General features: G+C 39.9%; 1 protein-coding gene across 5 annotated transcripts in view; it reads right to left on the bottom strand.

Moving 5' to 3' along the window:
• The window catches only part of RALGPS1 (Ral GEF with PH domain and SH3 binding motif 1), a 149,992-nt gene that overhangs the window by 111,705 nt on the left and 18,021 nt on the right, over positions 1-20,266 (bottom strand). For 4 of the 5 annotated variants that reach the window (XM_072985170.2, XM_072985168.2, XM_072985171.2 and 1 more), the window contains exons 2-6: positions 17,027-17,107; positions 11,983-12,109; positions 8,849-8,956; positions 8,275-8,325; positions 593-676 (exon numbers count right to left, since the gene is read on the bottom strand). In XM_072985170.2, the coding sequence (XP_072841271.1) occupies positions 593-676; positions 8,275-8,325; positions 8,849-8,956; positions 11,983-12,039 (300 nt within the window). In that variant the 5' untranslated portion in view covers positions 12,040-12,109; positions 17,027-17,107. Of the gene's footprint in view, positions 1-592; positions 677-8,274; positions 8,326-8,848; positions 8,957-11,982; positions 12,110-12,372; positions 12,450-17,026; positions 17,108-20,266 lie in introns of all 5 variants that reach the window. The other variant, XM_072985169.2, reaches the window with a different exon arrangement.

Raw genomic sequence — 20,266 nt, 5'->3', positions numbered from 1 at the left:
AGCTAGCTGACTGCTACAGAACTGCCAAATACAACTGAGAAACTGTTTCTTCTCCAAATGGAAACACACAATGAGCTGGGGAAGTGGGGTGGACAGAAGCTTGACCTGGATCTACTGGCATGTCTCTAGATGACTTCCTGCAACATTAAGGATTTCTGACTTCCAGTTGTCTAACAATAGTGACAACGATAAGACAACAGAATTACCCGCCCCGCCCTTAATTACAATGTCAAAACAAAGAAAGTTTGGAGAAGCTGGGAACAGAGTTTTATGGGGAACAGCTGTAAACTCTATTTATTTCTGGCACTCTAAACTCATCCCTGGCTAGGAAATCTTTCATTCTAAGTAAATGACTTGGGTGCTAAGCTCTGATTGGTACATCTTAGAATTCAAAAAGACAAAAGAGGTCTTAAACCCTGGCGAGACAGATATCTGCCCATCACTGCTATAGGAAACAAAATATATCACAACTCCTTGATCATTTGTTAGTCCATCAGATGCCGCTCTGACAGTAATCCGTTGCATGCTGCAGTTACAAATTCAGTCCTCGACAGATCCCTGTTTGTTCATCAGCTTTAATTAGAATTTTTACCTGATTAAACCTTCTCGTAAAGGCAACAATATTAGGGGCAAGGATGTGTTTTTCTTTCTTATTCCATCCACAGCTTGCTAATTCCTAGAAAACACAACAGGGTACCATTTGAAAAACTATATTATTTCTCTTACATAATTTTTTTAAAAAAGCAAAAGAGTAAAGCTGCCCATAAAGAAAACATGTTAGCAAAGAAACCTGATGTTTTCAACACACATTTCATGACAGGCCAAACCTATGACACAGAGAATAGAAAACAGAGGTAGAGTAGAACGGGGGGGGAGGGATTGTAAACCACATGCCACTCTTCAAACCAATCACATACTGATGATAGTCTTGTCCCACTCTAAATAACTCTTTTCTGTTCTTTTTATAACCGCAGGATCAAAGCCAAACAATAGAAAATACTCAACTCCCAAACAAACTGCAACAGAGCACAGAGTGCTACTCCTGTCCTCTTAAGATGCCGTCCACAGAGCCTGGCGAAACGTTAGGAAGAACAACCTTCAGAACACAGCCAAAGAACCCGAAAAACCCACAACAACCAGTAGAAAATGTGTTGATTTATTTTCCCCTTAATTTTAAAAGTAAAACAAATGTGTTTCCCATGTTTTATATAAGCAGAATCCTGTTCTGTGAGAAGAAATAGATGCTTCAATTCTTCTAGTGAGAAAGTATGAAAACCCAATTTTGCAGCAGGAAAACTGGCTCTGTAAAGGATGCCCCAGATCTGAGTTTACAAGAGCTGAATAGGACAGCTGAAGACACTCTGGAGAGAGATCATTGATAGAGTCGCTATGAGTCAGATATGGTGATATATTGAATGGTCCTCAATTCTACCGTGATTAGTCTGTGCTTTCTTTTCTATATGAGGCTACTCTAAAGCCGGTATGACTCTTCTATAGTTGTCCTGTGTGTCATCACAGCTCTTGTGAGAAGACCATGCTTGATAAATACTGTGCTGCAGAGGACCTGCTGCACAATTCACGGAATCCATTCAGCGAGTCTGATGAGAATAAATTTGCTGGGATTTGGGTAGGGTAAGTTGCCCCAACTGAAAAAAGAAAGTAGGCGTAAAGCTCAATATCACTCATTTTCTCTGGATGGAATTTTCACCAGGTTTTTTTCTTCAACAGAGATCTTTTAATGAAGATTATTTTCCGTATAACTAGGGAGTATCAGCAAACACTGTCTCAATGCCTATCTAAAGCTTCTCAGGTGATGAGGAGGAAATCCTCGGAAAGAAGTTTTATTTGACTTCGGGCAGTGGTATTACAGTAATGGCAGTGTAATGAATGTCTGTATTCAGCCTCAGTAGCGTGGAAAGCCTATTACCGATCACTAACCATCAATAGCTCTCTATGATGCTGCCAGATTCTTCCAAAATGGAAATCTACTGACAAGGCTTGCCTGAGAAATATAAGAAATAATGTTTCTAGGGAGGCATCATCACAACACAACATCAACTTTACAGTCCAGTTGGCAAGGTTATTAACAGCGACATGATGTCCCAACATGTATTACAACCCACAAAATACATTTGTCATATCCTAAATGTACTACAAACTCATTTTTTTTAGCTGTAGACACGCACTCTCTGGTTCCTCAGACGCCAATGGACAGGGACCAGCAAAGAGGACACAGTTCTACTGAGTTCACTACTAGTTTGGTATTTATTAATTTAAACTCTGACAAAACCATAGGAGGATCACTAGCCATAATTCCTCCACCTCTTATCTATCACTTTCTTCCAGAAAATCCTTTCTTGACATAGCTAATGCATTTCTTAACTGAACTGTGGCATTTCTGATGCAAATAAAGGGAAGTGAGAAGAGATTTGCAAAGTGCTACTGCCTGAAGATGCCCACTTCACCTCTTGGGTAATAAATCAAGCATGGTTTCAGAAACCTTGTTTCTCCGCAGAAGCAGGGGGAAAGAGCCATCAACAGATTCAGCCACTGCTGTCTGTGACTCTTTCTTAACTGAGGAAAGGTAGCCACGACCTTCTGCAGGCTTGGCTCTCCGCAGAGCTGAGGGGATCATGCATCTTTTTGGCTCCTTTGTGCAGAACACTGGAGACTACGTACACAGAAACAAAACTGTCTCAGATGTATTTGATTGACTTTGTTTTAAACTGGATGTAGAAGTACACCTAGAACCATGCATTTAAAATGGCATAATTCAAAACAGGAACAGTCCCTTTATTATTGCCGAGGGGAAAATGATGGCTAATTTCACATTGTTATTTTTCTTGCTTCTCCAAATACATTCTACAGCTCAACTCTACAATTTACTAGCTCAGGTTACCACAAATCTATATAGCATTTATAGTCAGACTTAACCAACTATGTATAGAGAGCATTCAGGAAATGAGTTAACCAGAGCACACACACTCTAAATAACTCTTTTCTGTTCTTTTTATAACCGCAGGACTTCAAGACAGTCTCTTAGGGATGTTATCCCAACATAAGCTCAGCAGACACTGAGTAGCCCAAGGCAGGAAAACCAGCCAGAAAAGTAGATATCCACTCCAAAAAACTGGGTGCACATGCGATAAGCAGAATGTCCTGCGGGGCTCCAAAGGACCACATGTTGGAAACACGAGAAAGTGTTTCCAGTCTCCACCCACACTTCTAGATTCAAGTGTCCAACATACATTTACTGTTACTAATGGCATCAGTTCTTCCGTCAAGTCTCCTGCCTCCCCCACGCGATAAGCACGTATCTGGTTGACTAAGGTGGGCCTGGAAAACATGGGCTCATGTGGCATATGGCATTCAGGACCTTGTGTGACATCTCCCCAGCATTTGACATTACAACTGAAATCAGACTACAGGGAAGAGGAGGGAGCGAGGATTTAAAAACCGTAAAAATATGCCTGTAAATATCAACAGGAACAATTAATATTCCAGTAAGTACAAGCCAGGAAAATAAGAGTATCTGTGCCTGGCAAATCCATTTGAAGTTTATGCTTGATTATGTAGTGGCAGATTTTAACAGAACAGCTCTTCTGTGACAAACACATTTTCCCACTACTACCTGGCAATGTTCCATGGGTCTTGTGCTGAAAAAGGGAACTTCCGAATTATGTGGTATTCTCATTAACCTTCCAATATGTTTTGTGCTTGTCAGCAGAAAACTTTCTCAGCTGATGGTGACAGAATACAAGATACATATATATCCATATGGTCATTACCAGACAGGACAGAAAGGTGTGGGAGGGGACAACAAAAAAATTCTTATTTACACATGAGCAAAACTGAAAACATCTGGCAAAAATCCTGACTTAGACCTAGAGTATCAGGAAAACAAATCATTGTGTGTGTACACAGACACTCACAATGCCACCCCAACAGTAACCTTATTAATTTAGTTATCTCAGGATGTACCAAAGTAATGCAACCCAATACCAACCCCAGTTTGACTTTTTTTTCACTCTGTCCTGAAGATGCACTCTAATATGGGGAAAGATAATCAAGAACTTTTATTTCTAAGGCCATTTCTATTCCACAATGTCATATTTTTGTGAATGACTGAGCTTAAGGCCTCACACTGACTAAGAAAGACTAAATCCTTAACACATCCGAACTCAGTGGGGCTCACCTCTGAATAAACATGTGGAGAATTGCATTGCACATACAGTTTCCAATGAGTCCAGCTGCATATACATTGATTTTTCAATTGGTTCTAGCTAACTTGATTTGTTGGTTAATATTTCTTTTATGGAGTGCAAATCACACATGTTTTAAAGTCAACACAGGAACTAAACCTGGTACATTTCCCTTAGAAGGTTACTGAAAAGTTAAATTAAGAAGCTGAATTTACAGAAAGGTTTGTTTTTGCAATGTCGTGCCATGTATTTTTAAAAGTTAAATCCATCTATGCTGCCCCTTTTCTATTTAGAAGGAAAAAACGTTCAAGGCGTTATGTAAATGTACCAACACATTTCTGACTGAGTTATATACTTCTTTTTTTTTTAAAAAAAGGAGAGAAGTGTCAGCCAGCACCACTATAGCATATGTGAAAACCAGCTGTCCCATTACATAACCTAATTTGCAAGGAGTTCAAAATTCTCCTGTAAAATATTCCATCCAACATCACTCCAGACATCTGGGATTTCAAACAAATTTGTCTTAAAAGGCTCCGTTATATCTATAAATTACACTAAACAATTGCGCAAGGAATCAAGACACAGTTCACTCAAGAAATTGTCATGTGTTTCTTTTTTTTTCCGGGCGCATCAAAGTAAATGATTCCCCAAACCTGCTACTGGACTTCACCAGAACCACTGTGGCAAACTGCATTCATTTCTCTCTTTACACATTCTTTTTTGCGCCACTCCCATGGGTCCTAGAACCCAGAAGCCTTTTCTTGCTCCTAGAAGTTGATGGGAAACAGGAAAAGGGGAAACCCAGGAAGGAGGGGAGTGCAGACTGGTTAGAGGAAGTGGCTGTTGTCAAATCAGTTCTGACTTACGGGGACCCTTCCCAGGACTTTCTATGCTGAGCGTGCCTAGCAGTGATTTACCTCTCCCTTCTTCGGGGGAAACCTGAGACCGTGCTCGGTTCGGCAGCCAGGTACCCGATTCAATGCGCTACCCAGTCAGCTGCCAACTGGTTAGAGTAGCTTAATATTGCTACAGCCTTGACTATATTTTACCCAGGCTCTTCAACTGTGACGCAGTGATGTACAACACAATCCGCTAATATTTCAGTTGCAAAAACCAGGGAGTATATTAAGCAGCTAGTGGGATGTTAATGCAGTCTGTGTGCTCTGCGTGGCCCAAGAGACCACAAATTTGACTGGCCTGCTGCGGTTCATTTTCCTATTTTAAAAGAAAATGCCTTGATATCTACAAACATACGGCACTCATTATTGTTTGTAAAACATCCAACACTTTGCTTTGTCCTCTGGAATGCCTGTACATTCAGCACTGGATAAAACTGACATCAGAAAAGGTCAAGCACGGCGCGGAGGGCTGCTCACATTGAGTTATCCTTAAACTTCATGGCACAAGTGCCGTGTGGAAAAGCAGCAAGATGGCTTTGGACCAATAAATGACAACATTACTATTCCTTTCCCTCGAGCCAAACGATAGGTTGCGTTTGCCATTTGCTAACAGGTTTTTGGGTGGGAAAGCCATGGATGGATTGTGGCTCCAATTTCTCAGAATCCAAGTTCATGCCCTCCTGCACTTGTATGTTGTACGTTTCATTCGCCGTGATAATTTGAAAAAGAGAAAGCTAAGATCAGAGTGATGATGTTTTCATCTCCGGGCCTGAATAAACAGGTTTGGGTGCCAAGAGGTTGGGATTTTACGTTCTGCCCCGACATGTCCAGAGAGCATTGATTCACGAAGTCCCTGATCGAACCTGCCTCACTGAAAGCAAATGACGAGCAAAAGGAATTAAGGCAGGGAGGGCAATACTAGTCTGCATTTTAACTACAACTTGGAAGTGTCACGTATGACATATATGCTTTTTTCCTCTTTCCCCATATTTTAACATATTTTAACATGCAAGTATTTATTAGTTATACAGCTACAAGTAAAAAGGGGAGGAGAGGGGAGAGAGCACTGAGGATTGTTCACGTGTTAAAAAAATGCCGAAAGTCCCTCCTTCAATTGCTGGCATCCTTAGGTAGTAACAAACTGTCTGAAACAGTAGCTGCTATCTGTCAATGAGAACAATACTAATCTAGAAGAATCAATGGTCTGATTTTGCATAAGCTAGCAGAGTTCCTCATATCCTCCTTGTGTATCAATGGAACTTCATTCAACTTCAGCACATTAAAAGAGGCAGTGGGGGGGGGAAGAATGGTGTTAGCAATGTCGTCAGCGACAGTCTCACTGGCCCACCTCACACTTGCTCTGTGTACAGATGTAAGCAATTATATATCGGAACCCTGACGGCATTTAGTAGACATCTGACAAAATTAGTCACTCTACATATACATCAGGGAGTAGGACAGCTATAGATTACAACATTCCAAGACCTTCATGTTTTCCTTGCTGTCTGCCAACCTTTAACTCAGGATCTACATGGATTCCTACAGAAGGCTTGTGCTTTCATTATTTTAACTCCTAAAAAAAGGACAACTTGCTTGCTCGGAACTGCAATGCTTCGAGTGGTCAGACGAAATCAAGTAGAGGAGCTCTGGGCCTCTGCAGGCGTCTACCAGGAGAGCTTTTCCCTCTGTAATTTGGATTCCCTTTTCCTCTGAATGAAACTGTGGGATGGCAGGAAAGGGTGACTTCCACCCAGCACCATTTTACCATGGAAAGTTACACTCTGTCCTCATCCTGAAAGAAGTGGAGTTTTGCCCCTGGAGCCATTTGCTGAAAAACAGAGAGCTTTAAGCCAAAAATGTTGGCGTTTTAAGTAAGAGTACGCTACAGTGATACCAAAATAAACACTCCCTTTGTCCATGTTTGACAACATGAACAGAAAAAAAATGTACTGCTTGTGTTTGCAGCTCTAGCCTTCATCTTCCCCTTCCTGCCAACTTTTTTCCTTCCAGGAAGTGATAAAAAAGAAAGGAAGCTGAGGCTCTCTATTCTCCTTCTCTTTTGGGGGACCAAGTTTCTCTTGCATTTCCCATCTTTGCCTTATGAAAAGTACCTTGACCTCTCAACATATGGGGTAGCTAGGAAGAGGCCTGAGGGCTGTGCTGGTTGCATTCCAGTTTATTTTAGACGTCACGAAGAAAATGAGAACACATTTCATAGATGGGGAAGAGCATCTGTTTTGATGGAATCTTGCATCAATGAGAATGGATAAATCAGTTATTGCAGTTGTAGCTACAAAAACAGACAGAGATAGCAAATGTCGCCATCCACAACAATAATAGGAAGCACACTTTCCTCAGATGGTAAAATGACCACTGTGACACATATCCATATATAAAAAAAGCAAAAAAATGGTATGGCACTTTATACTTTGTTATATTTCAATGTGAGCTTTGAAATGTTCTGAAGGAGTCAATGTATCCATGAAAGTTCACATTCAAACGTAACAGTCACTTAGTTTTTTCAGGTGCCTCAATGTTTCATTTTTCATATTTTGTTTTTTGTTTTGTCTGGATATACTTAAATAAACTAGCACAGCTGCTTCTGTGAAAACTACCATTTTTGATGCAGGCATCCCGATACGCAACGCGAGCCACAGAGTGTGGCGTACAGTAATAACAGCACCTTTCTCTTGAAATACAGTGGTGCCTCGCTTAACAATTGCCTCGTTAAATGACGAAACCGCTAAACGATGTTTTAATAGGCAAAATTCGCTTCCCGACGATCGGTTCCCTGCTTCGGGAACCGATTTTTCACTAGACTATGTTTTTAAAGCAGCTGATCGGCGGCTTCAAAATGGCCGCCCGCTGTGTAAAATGGCTCCCTGCTGTGTTTTTGGATGGATTCCTCATTTTACAGGCACCGAAAATGGCCACCCCTATGAAGGATCTTCGCTGGACGGTGAGTTATTCAGCCCATTGGAATGCACTGAACAGGTTTTCAATGCGTTTCAATGGGATTTTTTATTTCTCTTAACGAGGATTTTGCTCTACAGCGATTTCGCTGGAACGGATTATCCTCGTTAAGCGAGGCACCACTGTACCCATGGCTCCCCAACTGGCCATTCTTTCCCCCCCAACATGTATTACAGGTAACAACAGTTAATGGTACATACCTCTGGCTGTATAGCTTTAAATACTGGCACGTCCATCAATGTAATCTGACTCTGTAAAAAAGTTAAAGAAAAACAGTTGTAAATTTACAGACACTTGAGCTTGTCCAAGGTATTTACAGTTGAGGCAAAAGACTAAAATGTTACCCACGCTCCAGGTGGTAAGACCATGACCTTCAAGAGCTTTCTAACCTGCCTTTATGGCTTTATAAAAACTGCTTTAATGGATAAAAAAAGGAAAGGGCAGCCAAGGATGGCACACTGCTGACATTTCTTCAGTAAAAGGGTGAGGTGCCCCTCTACCAAATTCTTATGGGTTTCTATAACTGCATTTTAATTTGCATGCCTGGAATATAGTGCTGCAGCTGGAACACAGGATAGAGGAGCAAGCTCTACTAAACCAGACAGCAGTTGCCCAGCAACTCTACACTGGGAATTAATTTATTGGTGTACAATCACAAAAAGCCCTCATAAAACTTGTTGAAAGCCAATTTATTACAGGAATATGACTGAGAACTATATCTGTAATCATACTATTATTATCCAACACTAAGTTAAAACCAGCAATGCTACTTACTGCAAATTCCTCTGGTGTCACTTTCAACACATCAAAGACAACTGCATCATAGCTTTTATGGGCATAATCTGAACTCCGTCCTTCCAGAGAGTCAGAACTGCTACTGCCCTATGGAAAGAGAGGGAAATGAATTTGTTTGGAAACAAAAATGCATCAGCTAAAGGTGACATTTATAAATTTTAAAAGGCAAAGGTAAGCCTAAAAATTATCTTAATTTTTACTGATTCTGCTATTCAAAAACAGTGACGACAACAAAGACAGAGGATTTTCAAGCTGGTTCTTCTTATGTGGAACACAGTGCTGATATTGGCAAATACAAGAAAAAATATATGGATATTTTTCCACTTTAAAGTTTAGGCTATACCACCCATATAAGCTGCTATAGTAGAAGTTTGTTAACAGTTCGTCTTCTTCTTTGAATAGATGAGCAGAAGAGTAAAAGATCCTACCCACTTCCACTGCTAATTGTTGCCACACTTTTCTCCAGTTGCAACAAAGGCATATGAGGACGCTATCCAACCTGCCCATTCTTATCCTTTAAATTAAGAAGCACAGGAGTGATAACACTGCTGCCCCTCCTCTATTATTTTTCCTACACAATAGCGTTTCCATGGCACTATATTTGTTTTAGAGCTAGAGGGTCTGAAAGGGATGGGAGAGAAACCTGCTTCATCATTATAATGACAGGAGAAGGGAAACGTAACCAGATGGGCAATAGTGACTGATTATTGGCAAAGGCAGTAGAAGGGATGTTAGGCTAGAAGAAGGTATCAAAACCCTTTAACCACTGGACCCAGTTCAGAAATCTAAGGCTGAAATCTTACTAAGTAAGAAGCACATCGAATTAATATGCTTATGACTATTCTGTAAATAGCTGAAGCTCTTGTGAGAACCAAGTTTAGAAAATCAAATAAATACTGGAAATGACACAGCTCATTCTCTGTCATACTAAAGAGGAAAGCCTTCACAGTTTGAGCTTTTCCTTCAGATTCCTGGTATGTTTAGTATTTATGGTGAGCCATTCAAATCACACTGGGGTGGGGGGTGAGGATTAAGGCAAAAATAAAAATTGTACCTTAGATCTGCTGAATCTGAACTTAGAGACTTAGTCATGAAGGCAACGTTTCTCAAAAGTCAGCATGCTAGTTTCTGCAAGCCGGGCATTACAGATTTACTGTAACTTCTCAATACAGTGATTATGTAAAATGCCAAAGAAAGCAGGTGAGGAGTTTCTTTCAATTTTGAGTCATGGTTGAAATCCCGACCACAAGGCTGCCAGTCTTGATTTCATACCTATTTCTAACGTTTCCAGTAGAGTGACTTTATTTTTCAACACCCATATGAATGGGGCTGGACCGCTAAACCAAACTCACTATCCAAATTTCACCTGTATAGCTGTATTCCTGCTGAATAGGCAGAAAATTACTTAAAACTGTAACTGGATGCACACTTGGTTGTACATGAGCACTATTAAATATAGTAGAACTTACTTCTGAGTAAACATGAATATGATTACTCTGTTAGCCTGAGAAAATATGAAAAGTAAATTATTTCCACCTGCAAAATACTAAGAGCTGTAAACTAGTACGTAAAAGTAACAGTAGATTTTCCTAAATTACATTCTGGCCTGCAGGACTTGACACCAAGTGATCATGGGGCCCCTGCATAGTATTTTCTTTACAGGAGAGAATAAGAGGTTAAGACAACATGGCATCTGAATCTATAACAAGACTTCCTAAAATTATATAGAACACAAAGAACATTGCCATACACCAAAAACCATGTTAATTCTTAAAAAAAAAATCAAAGCACTCCCACATTTTATGCCAGACTAACAAAAAATATAGGCTGATAAACAGACTAATCAACAGCATTTATTTATTAATGTTTTTGCTTTTGAAATTTGCATCCCACTCAGTTTCAAAGCAGCATGGGCAGTAGCCATTATAACCATGCAGAAAAAGAACAGGGATTCAAATTACACCAGATTTACTGTCCCACTGAGTCTGTTTCCTAGAGGAACTCTACAATTCTGTCTCCAGGTTTTGTTTTGTTTTTAGTTCTTTTCGTATTATGTAACTAAGAACATCATTTCCATCCAATCTTCAATTTTTTTAGGGGAAGCCTCTTTTTAATAACTCATTGACGTGTGCTCCTAGCAGATCACATGTTAAGGCAAAAGCTTCTTAGAATGTTATAGCTCAAGGGAAAGGAATATTTCAGTGCTGTGTGCCTGAGACCTAAGACTTGCAAACAAAACAATGCTGTCTCCCAAGTTACGAAAAAATAAAAATAAATAAAGCACCTGTTTTTTCTAACAAGGTTAGAGGCAGGCTTATGCACATTGCTTCTAGGTGTGAAATCAGTCTCATCACTAACCAACAATGACCTAAAGACTAATCTTTGATGCCTACAGGTTCCTACTGCATCATTGTGCAAGGTCTTTCATATATGTTGAACATATAAGCTATTCTGGAACTTCCTGATAAGCTCAGCGGCATGGTTGAGATTTCACTAGCCATGCCTTCCATGGAGGAGTGTGAAAGAGCTTTAGGAGGCCTCTCTCTTTTTTTGATAGAAACAGATAAGAAGAGCACTTCTTTTCTAGAGGAATCCATTTTGGAATAGAGCTCATATAATATTCACTTTTAGTGTAGAATGCAGGATCATGCCTACCTCTGCAAGCTTTTCTACTGGTAAGCAAAGGGCAGGTTCTCTTCACAGAAACCATTCTTTATGCAAGCAACATGATCCCATCATACAATGCAGGCAAGACCTTCTGCTCAGTAGCAACTCAGTAAGATTCTAGCCATTGTATTTATCCCATCAAGTTCGGCAGACAGTGCCCTGGAAGTGGTCACTGGCATAATTTGGCTCCACCAAATGAAGCCCGAGGTGCAGCTACATGTATACATCTTTGAGGGTACTGTATATGAACATTTGGGTCTGTCTGTCTTGTCTCTAAAGTATTTTTGAAAGAGTTGTGGACATCCAGAGTCTATTTTCTAGAAAGGTGGGAACTGTTAAGGATTATCCTACTTACTAAATAGTGTGGATGAAAAGACAAATCACAACAGCAATGCCAAAATGTCTGTTTGCTGTTGGAGCAATAAAAGCAAAGACAAAAAGGGTACCTCTGGAGTGGCGGAGGTCACTGTCACGTTGGCCATGAGGCCATTCCTTTTATACATACTCTCTTTAGGATGCAGGAAAATTCAGCTCAGCCACCACTGGTGACGCAACAGGATGAATAGAGAACCGCTGCAAGGCAAAAAGATTTTATGAGAAACGGGTTCAAGGAAGACTCTGAATGACTGAAGAGAGGCTACCAGTAGGGAACAACAAAATCATTACTGAGGAGAGATGAAGAAAATAATTTGCAAAGTTTGCCAAAAAGCCATGCTTTATTGCCAATGCACGCTGGACTTAAAGCTATTTTGACCAATAAAATGATACACCGCTTAATTTAGAGGCCACCAGCTTCTCATTGTATTCCTCAGATTTGGCTGAACAAATTCTTTTACCTTCATCTGTTCATGGAAGGAGGCCTTTTCCATCATTGTGGATTCTCCTTTGTTGTTGCAAAATGCTCGGTCATTTTCTGCAAACAACATATTGCGTTTTTGTATGATGGCTCATTTTAAGCAGGCATTGCGATATTTAAATTACTTTGCATTTTCAGTGTTTACTGATTTCAGAACATTGTCTGCATTTGGGGATGATGATACAGGAAAAAAAAAATTTGAAGAATGATATTTAGCACAAACTGCTCACAAACTAAAATATATTCCACTTATTACAAATCTAGTGTGCACAAATAACCATATAATGTTGGCTGTTTGAACCTTCTTCATCTTATAGAAGTTATACATTCCACGAAAGACACTCTTTTCAAGAAAGGCCCTGCTAGCTGAACACTCAGATTGTTAACATCCTTTCCTAATCACTAGATTTCCGGAAGACAGGGACGAAATTTATCTGGGTCATCCTTTAGCAAGCTTTTATTCCTCTCCATGCCTAAATTTTGTTTCACACCACAAATTATCTTCAGCAATGAGCACTCACAGTTGGACAAGAGATAATTTTAACACATCAAGTATGTATAGATTTTCTTGGGACAGCTGTTTCAACCAACTGGAAGCCTATCTCGATCCAAACTCTTGAACAACACTCTGCATAATGATATAGCATCTCACTGTTTTTTGGCTGTGCAGATTAAGATGCTCACCATTAATGGCCATGTTGCAACAACAGTCTCAGTTCTGTGAAATGCCAGAGATGTCTCACATTTGCCACAGCTGTTGCAGTTGGGAAGCCAATAGCATCTGTTCATAAATCCATTTAGACTCTAGCCACTGACAACAGTCAATTAATGAATGAATGACATCTCATGCCTAATATGCCAGAAGTCCATAAATAAAAAGGCAACCAAGAGGATAAAATATATTTTCTAATGGCTTACAAGTGTTTTCATATTAAACTGGCTACAGTTAATACGATTATCTTTGTTTCCTTGAAGCAGAAGGGCAGAGAGAGATCAAGTACTTCTCTTTCCTAGGGATCTATTGTTAAGATGGAAGACACTTGTTTATAGAACCTTTATCATGAAAAAAGGAGGATGAAGTAACCTAGCTTCCCTACAAAAAACCAGAAATCATCTTAGTCCTGCCAAACTAGTTCTGTCATACCATAAAAGTTAGTAACAAGACTGTTCCTTTTCATATGTACCTGGTCACCTAAAATAACAGTATACTGATTATCATGCAGAAACACAAACGTCATGAGAATCATAGTTTTCAATCATTCTCTGTGCTACAGGTTAGTGTGGCATTTTTAATTTCATCTTCATTTCCCTTTGTACCTTCTGTATATTTTTGCATAAAGACAGGGAAAGAAACATTTCTAAGTCTGCAATGTTCTATTTTCCACACCCCATCCACCCCCAGACTTTCTCTTGCCTCTCTAAATAGAATAGCCATACATGTCCCGGGGGGGGGGGGGGGGAGTGACTTACCTCTGGCCCTCAGTCTCTAACTTCAATTAGACGCCAAGGCGCCTTTTTGATCCATTGCTACAGTTAATGCGGATCTCCTCTAGCATCCTTGCTATGCATCAATGTTTTTTCCTGTCCTGTTCCATACCACCCTTTCAAATGCCTGCACGCTGCTCCATCACGTTCCATCCTTTCCATCCACCTTTTGTTCTCCCTCCAACATTTATGAAGGTGCTACTATTGGAATACTGTGTATGGAATTATATTTTCTATTGGACACTCAATAACTATCTATTGAGTTGCTTTAATTGTAAGCTGTCTATAGCTTTTCCCCAGTGTCAATCTCCCAAATAATGCTATGGTATACAATGACTCTGGGCTAAAAATCTGAACATCTGCCATTTGGATATCAAATGCATGACGACGAGACCATACAATTTCTAAACTTTCAAAATTTACACAGCATGTAAATATTCGTTTTGCCATGTGAATAAAAAACTGTTTAAAAAAACTCAAGTGTCTGTGCCTTGGCAAAACTTCTTTTTCATACTATTTCCTCACCCTATTTTTATTTAGACTGACACAATTAACATATACATCACTGGTATACTTGTGACCTGGATTTCTACTCCATATTTATGCCACTACCAGTAGAAAATATAAAATGGCAACCTCCTTTCCTGGGGAATTTATAACCTACTTCTCTCCCCCCCCATCCCATTTAATACATATTTGCACTTTCTATACTGCCCTGAAAACTAATGCTGAAAGTCAGTATACAAATTTTGAAATAGAGAACTAAAATTCAGCACAAGAGAGGTAACAGAGAATGAGAAGGGAACTGGTACTTGGACAAATGGAAAGTTAGGCACATTCCTTACAGGAGAACATGGAGTTAGAAAGCTATGCCAAAGAATTCATGGAAAATGTGGATGCTAAGGAAAGATATGACCTCATGCATACATTTTAGCAGGCTGTTTCAGGCATAAAGGGCAGCAAGGGAGAAACAGCAGAGTAGACCGAGAAAGCAGGAGACCTTCAGATGACTTGGTGTGACCAGGTTGAAGAAGTTGAAGGCATCAGCAGAGATATAATGGAATGTAAGAACTGATGAAAACAAATATATTGAGGACTTTTATTACATTTATCTCTATATATGAGACAGCTCTTGCAAGTGAGCTAGTGAATTGGGAGAACTTAAAAATATGGCTTTCATATCAGGCCCCTTAAGTGCTCCCTTGACTCTCCTCTGTCCGCCTCCTGACTGCATTTTTGGTGTGTAAGGATGCAAATAATGCTCTCATGAAAGTAAAAGAAAATTCCATATGTGACCTTGTACCTAATCCAACTCCAGTTCTGGCTTTTTAGTGATAAAAGTAAGCCAAGGAAATGATATAAGGAAGCATCACTAAAGCCTTAACGAGTATACCAGTTGAAAAAGAACCAATATAATTTTCCCTCAAACTCAGCAGATTGTTTCAAAAGAAGGTTTCAGCTCCAGAACCCTGACATGAAATAGGTTGGATAGTCTCTCCAAACAAATGGAGACTGCATATGCCATGAATGATTCTTAGTCAAGCCTTTCAAAATGTGCCAAATTAAGATCTGAGTGCACTAGCCTTTCACTTAGTTGCCACCTCTTTAAATCTTTTAATAATGGTTTGCATGATTTAAATGTCTTGATTGGTTTTTCGAATTAATTTGTTATTTACTTTATGCTGGCACTGTTATGTTCTTGTTTTCTGTTATTTTTTCATTCATTGTTAACTGCCCAGAGTAACCACTGGGTTAGATGGGACGTGGTGGTGCCGCGGGTTAAACCACAAAGCCTCTGGGTTGTAAGATCGTAAGATCAGGAGTTTGAATCCACGCAATGCAGGGAACTCCCATCGCTTGTCCCAGCTCCTGCCAACCTAGCAGTTCGAAAATATGAAAATGCAAGTAGATAAATAGGTACCACCACGGTGGGAAGGTAACAGCGTTCCGTGTCTAGTCGCGCTGGCCATGTGACCACGGAAACTATCTTCGGACAAACACTGGCTCTACAGCTTGGAAATGAGGATGAGCACCGCACCCTAGAATCGGACACAAGTGGACTAAATGTCAAGGGGAACCTTTACACCTATAAGCTATGAGAAGATATCTCTCTGTGCTGTTGTAAGTTAACCCTAGTAGGTCACCCTAAGCACTTTTTAAAAAAAATTATAGAGCAGCGACTTCAAGGAGAACTGAAAAACAGATGATCTTGCATAGGTCAGACATTGCTTTCTGGTTCAACAAAGCAGCATGATGAAAATATGCAATATCTAAGACTCAATCTTCCTGGACAACTGGAAATATTTCTGATGCAATGCCCAATGCCAATAAGATTTTTTCAAAAGAACACGAGCTATTTCCCTAACCTCTTCCAATGCTGTTCAAAATTTAACATCTCCTTGAAAAAAAGTAAATATTTATATATGGGAAATAAAGCTATTTTACATTTAAAAGCCTGCTCACATAAAGTGCCTCTGCAGATTTCCCCTTGACTTCCCAAAATGAGAATTTCCATTGCCACAAGGTACAAAACAGTTTACTAACATCATATCTTGTTAAGCAGTGCCGCCTAGTGATCAAACTACAAAAATGCTGGAACTCAACTGTTACCTTAATGACATTACACTTAGGTCAATGACCGTAATAAAGATTGAATGAATGAATGAATGAATGAATGAACACTTAACAATTGCCTAGGGCCAGTATTAAGAGCATCCATTCATACTAAAGCACAAACCAGGGTTCCCTCCCCCCATGCTGCCCTACATTGCCGCCCATCTTCAAAGCTGTCAGGCTTAATTTCAGTTGTTTTCCTAAGTGTGGTCCTCCAAAGGCTGTTCCAGACTTACACAGCTACACAGCAGTTGAAATGCAAAACATTCAACTAGTTCTCTTTCTCAAGGGTTGTTCCAATGCAATGAGCCTATAAACCTTGTCAGATTTGACTAATGAACATAAAAACCAACATTCTTGCAGGAAGAATATATTAGTATGTTACATCTTAGTCAGATTTTTACATTCTAATCACATTTTGGGTCTCAAGGAATTTAGTTCGGTGACATACTATACATCCCTCATTGCCATGCTGTCAATCTTCTACAAAACTTTTGTTTCCCTTTCTGTAATAAAATGGAAGCAGATTAACTTACCCATAATGCATTTCTTTTCCAGTTTTAAAGACAGACAAAGACAAGTGAGGCATTGCAGCACATTTCTTAAAATGGATGTTTCTGGAAAAAAATTAAGATGCAACATATAAGTGCTCTTATCCACTTTTTATATCCCCAACTTCCAAGGCATAAGAATCAACCATTCTTAATACAGAATCATCATGAAGTGCTCTAATGCTGGACTCCCCCACCAGTAAAACTATTTTCCTTGCCACTGTATGTATATATACAGCTTTGTTATGTTACTTATTTAAGTAAGTATGCTTAGGATAAAATATTTCGAACTGGTTATAACAATAACAAAAGCATTTATTAAAACAAGCATGAAACAAATAAACACCACAAGTGACACAATACACACAGTAGTGTGCAATATTTAGGTAGTCCACAAGGCAGATGCAATTGGCTGGCCTCTATCGTCACAGAGCTAAAGCTCCTGTTCTGTACAAATGCCAAGAGGACCTAAGATGTATACAGACAAAGGCAGCGAAACAAGTTGGAAGATGACTGGAATGGGAGTGGCACGAAGCTCACGGTGAAGCTGACCAAACACATGTTGCAGCATGTAATTGTGCCTGTTATGTGGCAGTGAGGACAGCAAGAGGAGGCTTGTTTTGCTGCGTCGATTGCATCTTCATACAGCCGTCCAGAAGAGCTCTTCTGAATGGTCAAGCATTATTATTAACACCTACTGGTAAATGGGGGTCGGGAACTTTCAGAGCCCAAGGCATCTCACTGCGGCTGTGACCTTGGCACAGTCTTTGTGGCAGGGCAAACTAAATGGTTCAAGATCACCTCTAGCCCTAATGTTTGGACTTGGTTCCATGGAGACTGAAGACACAGTCCTTGCAACAATGGACCTGCCATGGGCTCACTTTATCCTTGCCTCTTGCGGGGATGAAACCATGCCCAGGAGGTTTGTCTTGGTGAGTCCAGCCTGTGGGGCATGTTTCTTGATGTGTAGGAGTGCTGTCCGCTGCCCTGGAAGAGGCTATGGTGCAACCATTCTTAAGTAACTCCCCTCCAGATCCCCGGGTTGTTGATAACTGCTGTCTGATTGCATACGTAATCTTCTGGGAAAAGATCCTTAAGAGAATTTTGATGCTACAAATGCAGACACTTTTGGATGGTACTGGTGATCCCAAGCACACTTCAATACAGGCTTGAGGCCTACATCTGGGTCTCAATCAGCCTTATTTATCCTCTGCGTCAATAAATAATTGGGAGAGTACAATCTTGCTTGATTTCTCAATGGCTCTTGAGACCTCTGACCTTGAAATCCTCCTTAGATTGGTTCAGTAGGTCGGGTGCCGGGAGCATTACACACCAGTGATGCTGCTCTTATTGAACGGTAGGTTTCAGAAGGTGGCATTTGTGCTACCAGATGCCTCAGGACACCATCCTATCGTATCCTCATAGTTTAATATCTACATGAAGCCACTAGAGTGGTCATCAAGAGATACAAAGCAGAGTGTCGTCAGCACACTGATGGCACCTAACTCTTGTTTTTGCGTCACATCTGAAGCAAGTGGAATTATGCAGATTGTGGATTACTGCCTGGATGCAGAAGGGGGCTTGGGAGAAGACTAATAATCCTAAACTGATTCTTGGCAAGATAGGAGGGGTTTGTAGGTGAATGAATTCCTGTCTGAAAGATTATCTTGTCTAGATGTTCCGGCAGTCCATCTGAAGATGCACGTACTCGTGTGCTGGTGTCTTCTTTATTCTTCTTATTGGACCTATTTGGCTTCAATCCCATCAGAATTCACCACCTGACTTTGGTATTAGTGAAAATAATTAGGCTATTTGAGGCAATTATCTTACACATACTTTCCTAGGACTAAGTGTTATTGACCACAGTGGGATTTACTTCCCAATAAACAAGCACAGGTTTGTTCTGTGAGTCCCTCCTTAAGTCCTTTTATCTTTCCACTGACAGCTGAAGACCCACCTTTTCAGGCAAACCTTTCAACAATCATAACTGAGTCCCTGGATGCTATTTTTGAAGTTAAGATAGCTTTTAATGTTTTACCTGTATTAAATTATTCAATTACATTTTAATCAGTTTTATAGTTAATTGTTTTCAACATATATCTTATGTTTTTAATTTAAGTACTGTGAACTGACTTGCGTCCTCTTGTTGGGAAAAAGGCAGCCTATAAATAAGACTACTACAGAAATAAATAAGTCTCGTATGGGGTGGTTCATCAGCGAACTACTATACTACCCAAACAAATGCTCCAACCATCAGTTTCATAACTGTTATAGTTACAAAAAGTGTTATTTTTGTTATTTAAAACTGTTATTTTAAACATTACAAAAGTTTAGAGATAGAGATAGATTCATGGTTTATAAAAATGCAGCTTTGAATAATACGTCATTCAATTTCTTCTCCAAAAGACATTCCAAAAAGATAAATGATGAATTATAGCCAGAAATAGGTGTTAAACCAAACTCCTTGACTTAAAACCTTTTTCATCTAATACCGCTTAATTGGGTTAACTAACAACAGCACAGAGAAATATCTTCTCTTATCTTATCATAGGTAAAGGTTCCCCTTGACATATCAGTCCAGTTGTGCCCGTCTCCATGGCACGGCGTTCATCTCCATTTCCAAGCCATAGAATCAGCATTTGTCCAAGGACAGTTTCCGTGGTCACACGGCCAAAGCGACTAGACATGGAATGCTGTTACCTTCCCATCGTGGTGGTGCCTATTTATCTACTCGCATTTTTACATTCTTTCGAACTGCTAGGTTGGCAGGAGCTGGGACAAGCGACGGGAGCTCCCTCCATCACATGGATTCGATCTTACGACTGCCAGTCTTCTGACTTTGCAGCACAAAGGTTTCTGCAGTTTAACCCACAGCACCACCACATCCCCTAGCTTATCATACATAATGGTAAAACTAAATATGGTTACTCATTAATCAGAATAAACTCTTCCAGTTAGACTTTTCTTGGAAAATTAATTTACAGGGACAAATGACCATGTGAATAGTTCATGGCTGCTACAGGAGCCTTTACAAACTCAGTGTGAACTGGATAATATGTCATCATCCAAGGTGCAAAGCTTTTCAGCTTGCAATTAAAGGAGAAAGTCATGGGTGAAGGCTTTCTGAATCAGCTTTCAAGAACTCAAATATAGGGGGTATGTTTGGGCTTATAATGTTCTCAGGATACTGCTTCTCAGCGGTACTAATTACAACAATACTGCAAG

Source organism: Pogona vitticeps, chromosome ZW-PAR (genome assembly GCF_051106095.1).
Source record: "Pogona vitticeps strain Pit_001003342236 chromosome ZW-PAR, PviZW2.1, whole genome shotgun sequence".
In the NCBI taxonomy this organism is placed as follows: Eukaryota; Metazoa; Chordata; class Lepidosauria; order Squamata; family Agamidae; genus Pogona; species Pogona vitticeps.
Note: the sequence above shows the minus strand (reverse complement) of the source record. Positions and strands in the feature narration are given on the sequence as shown.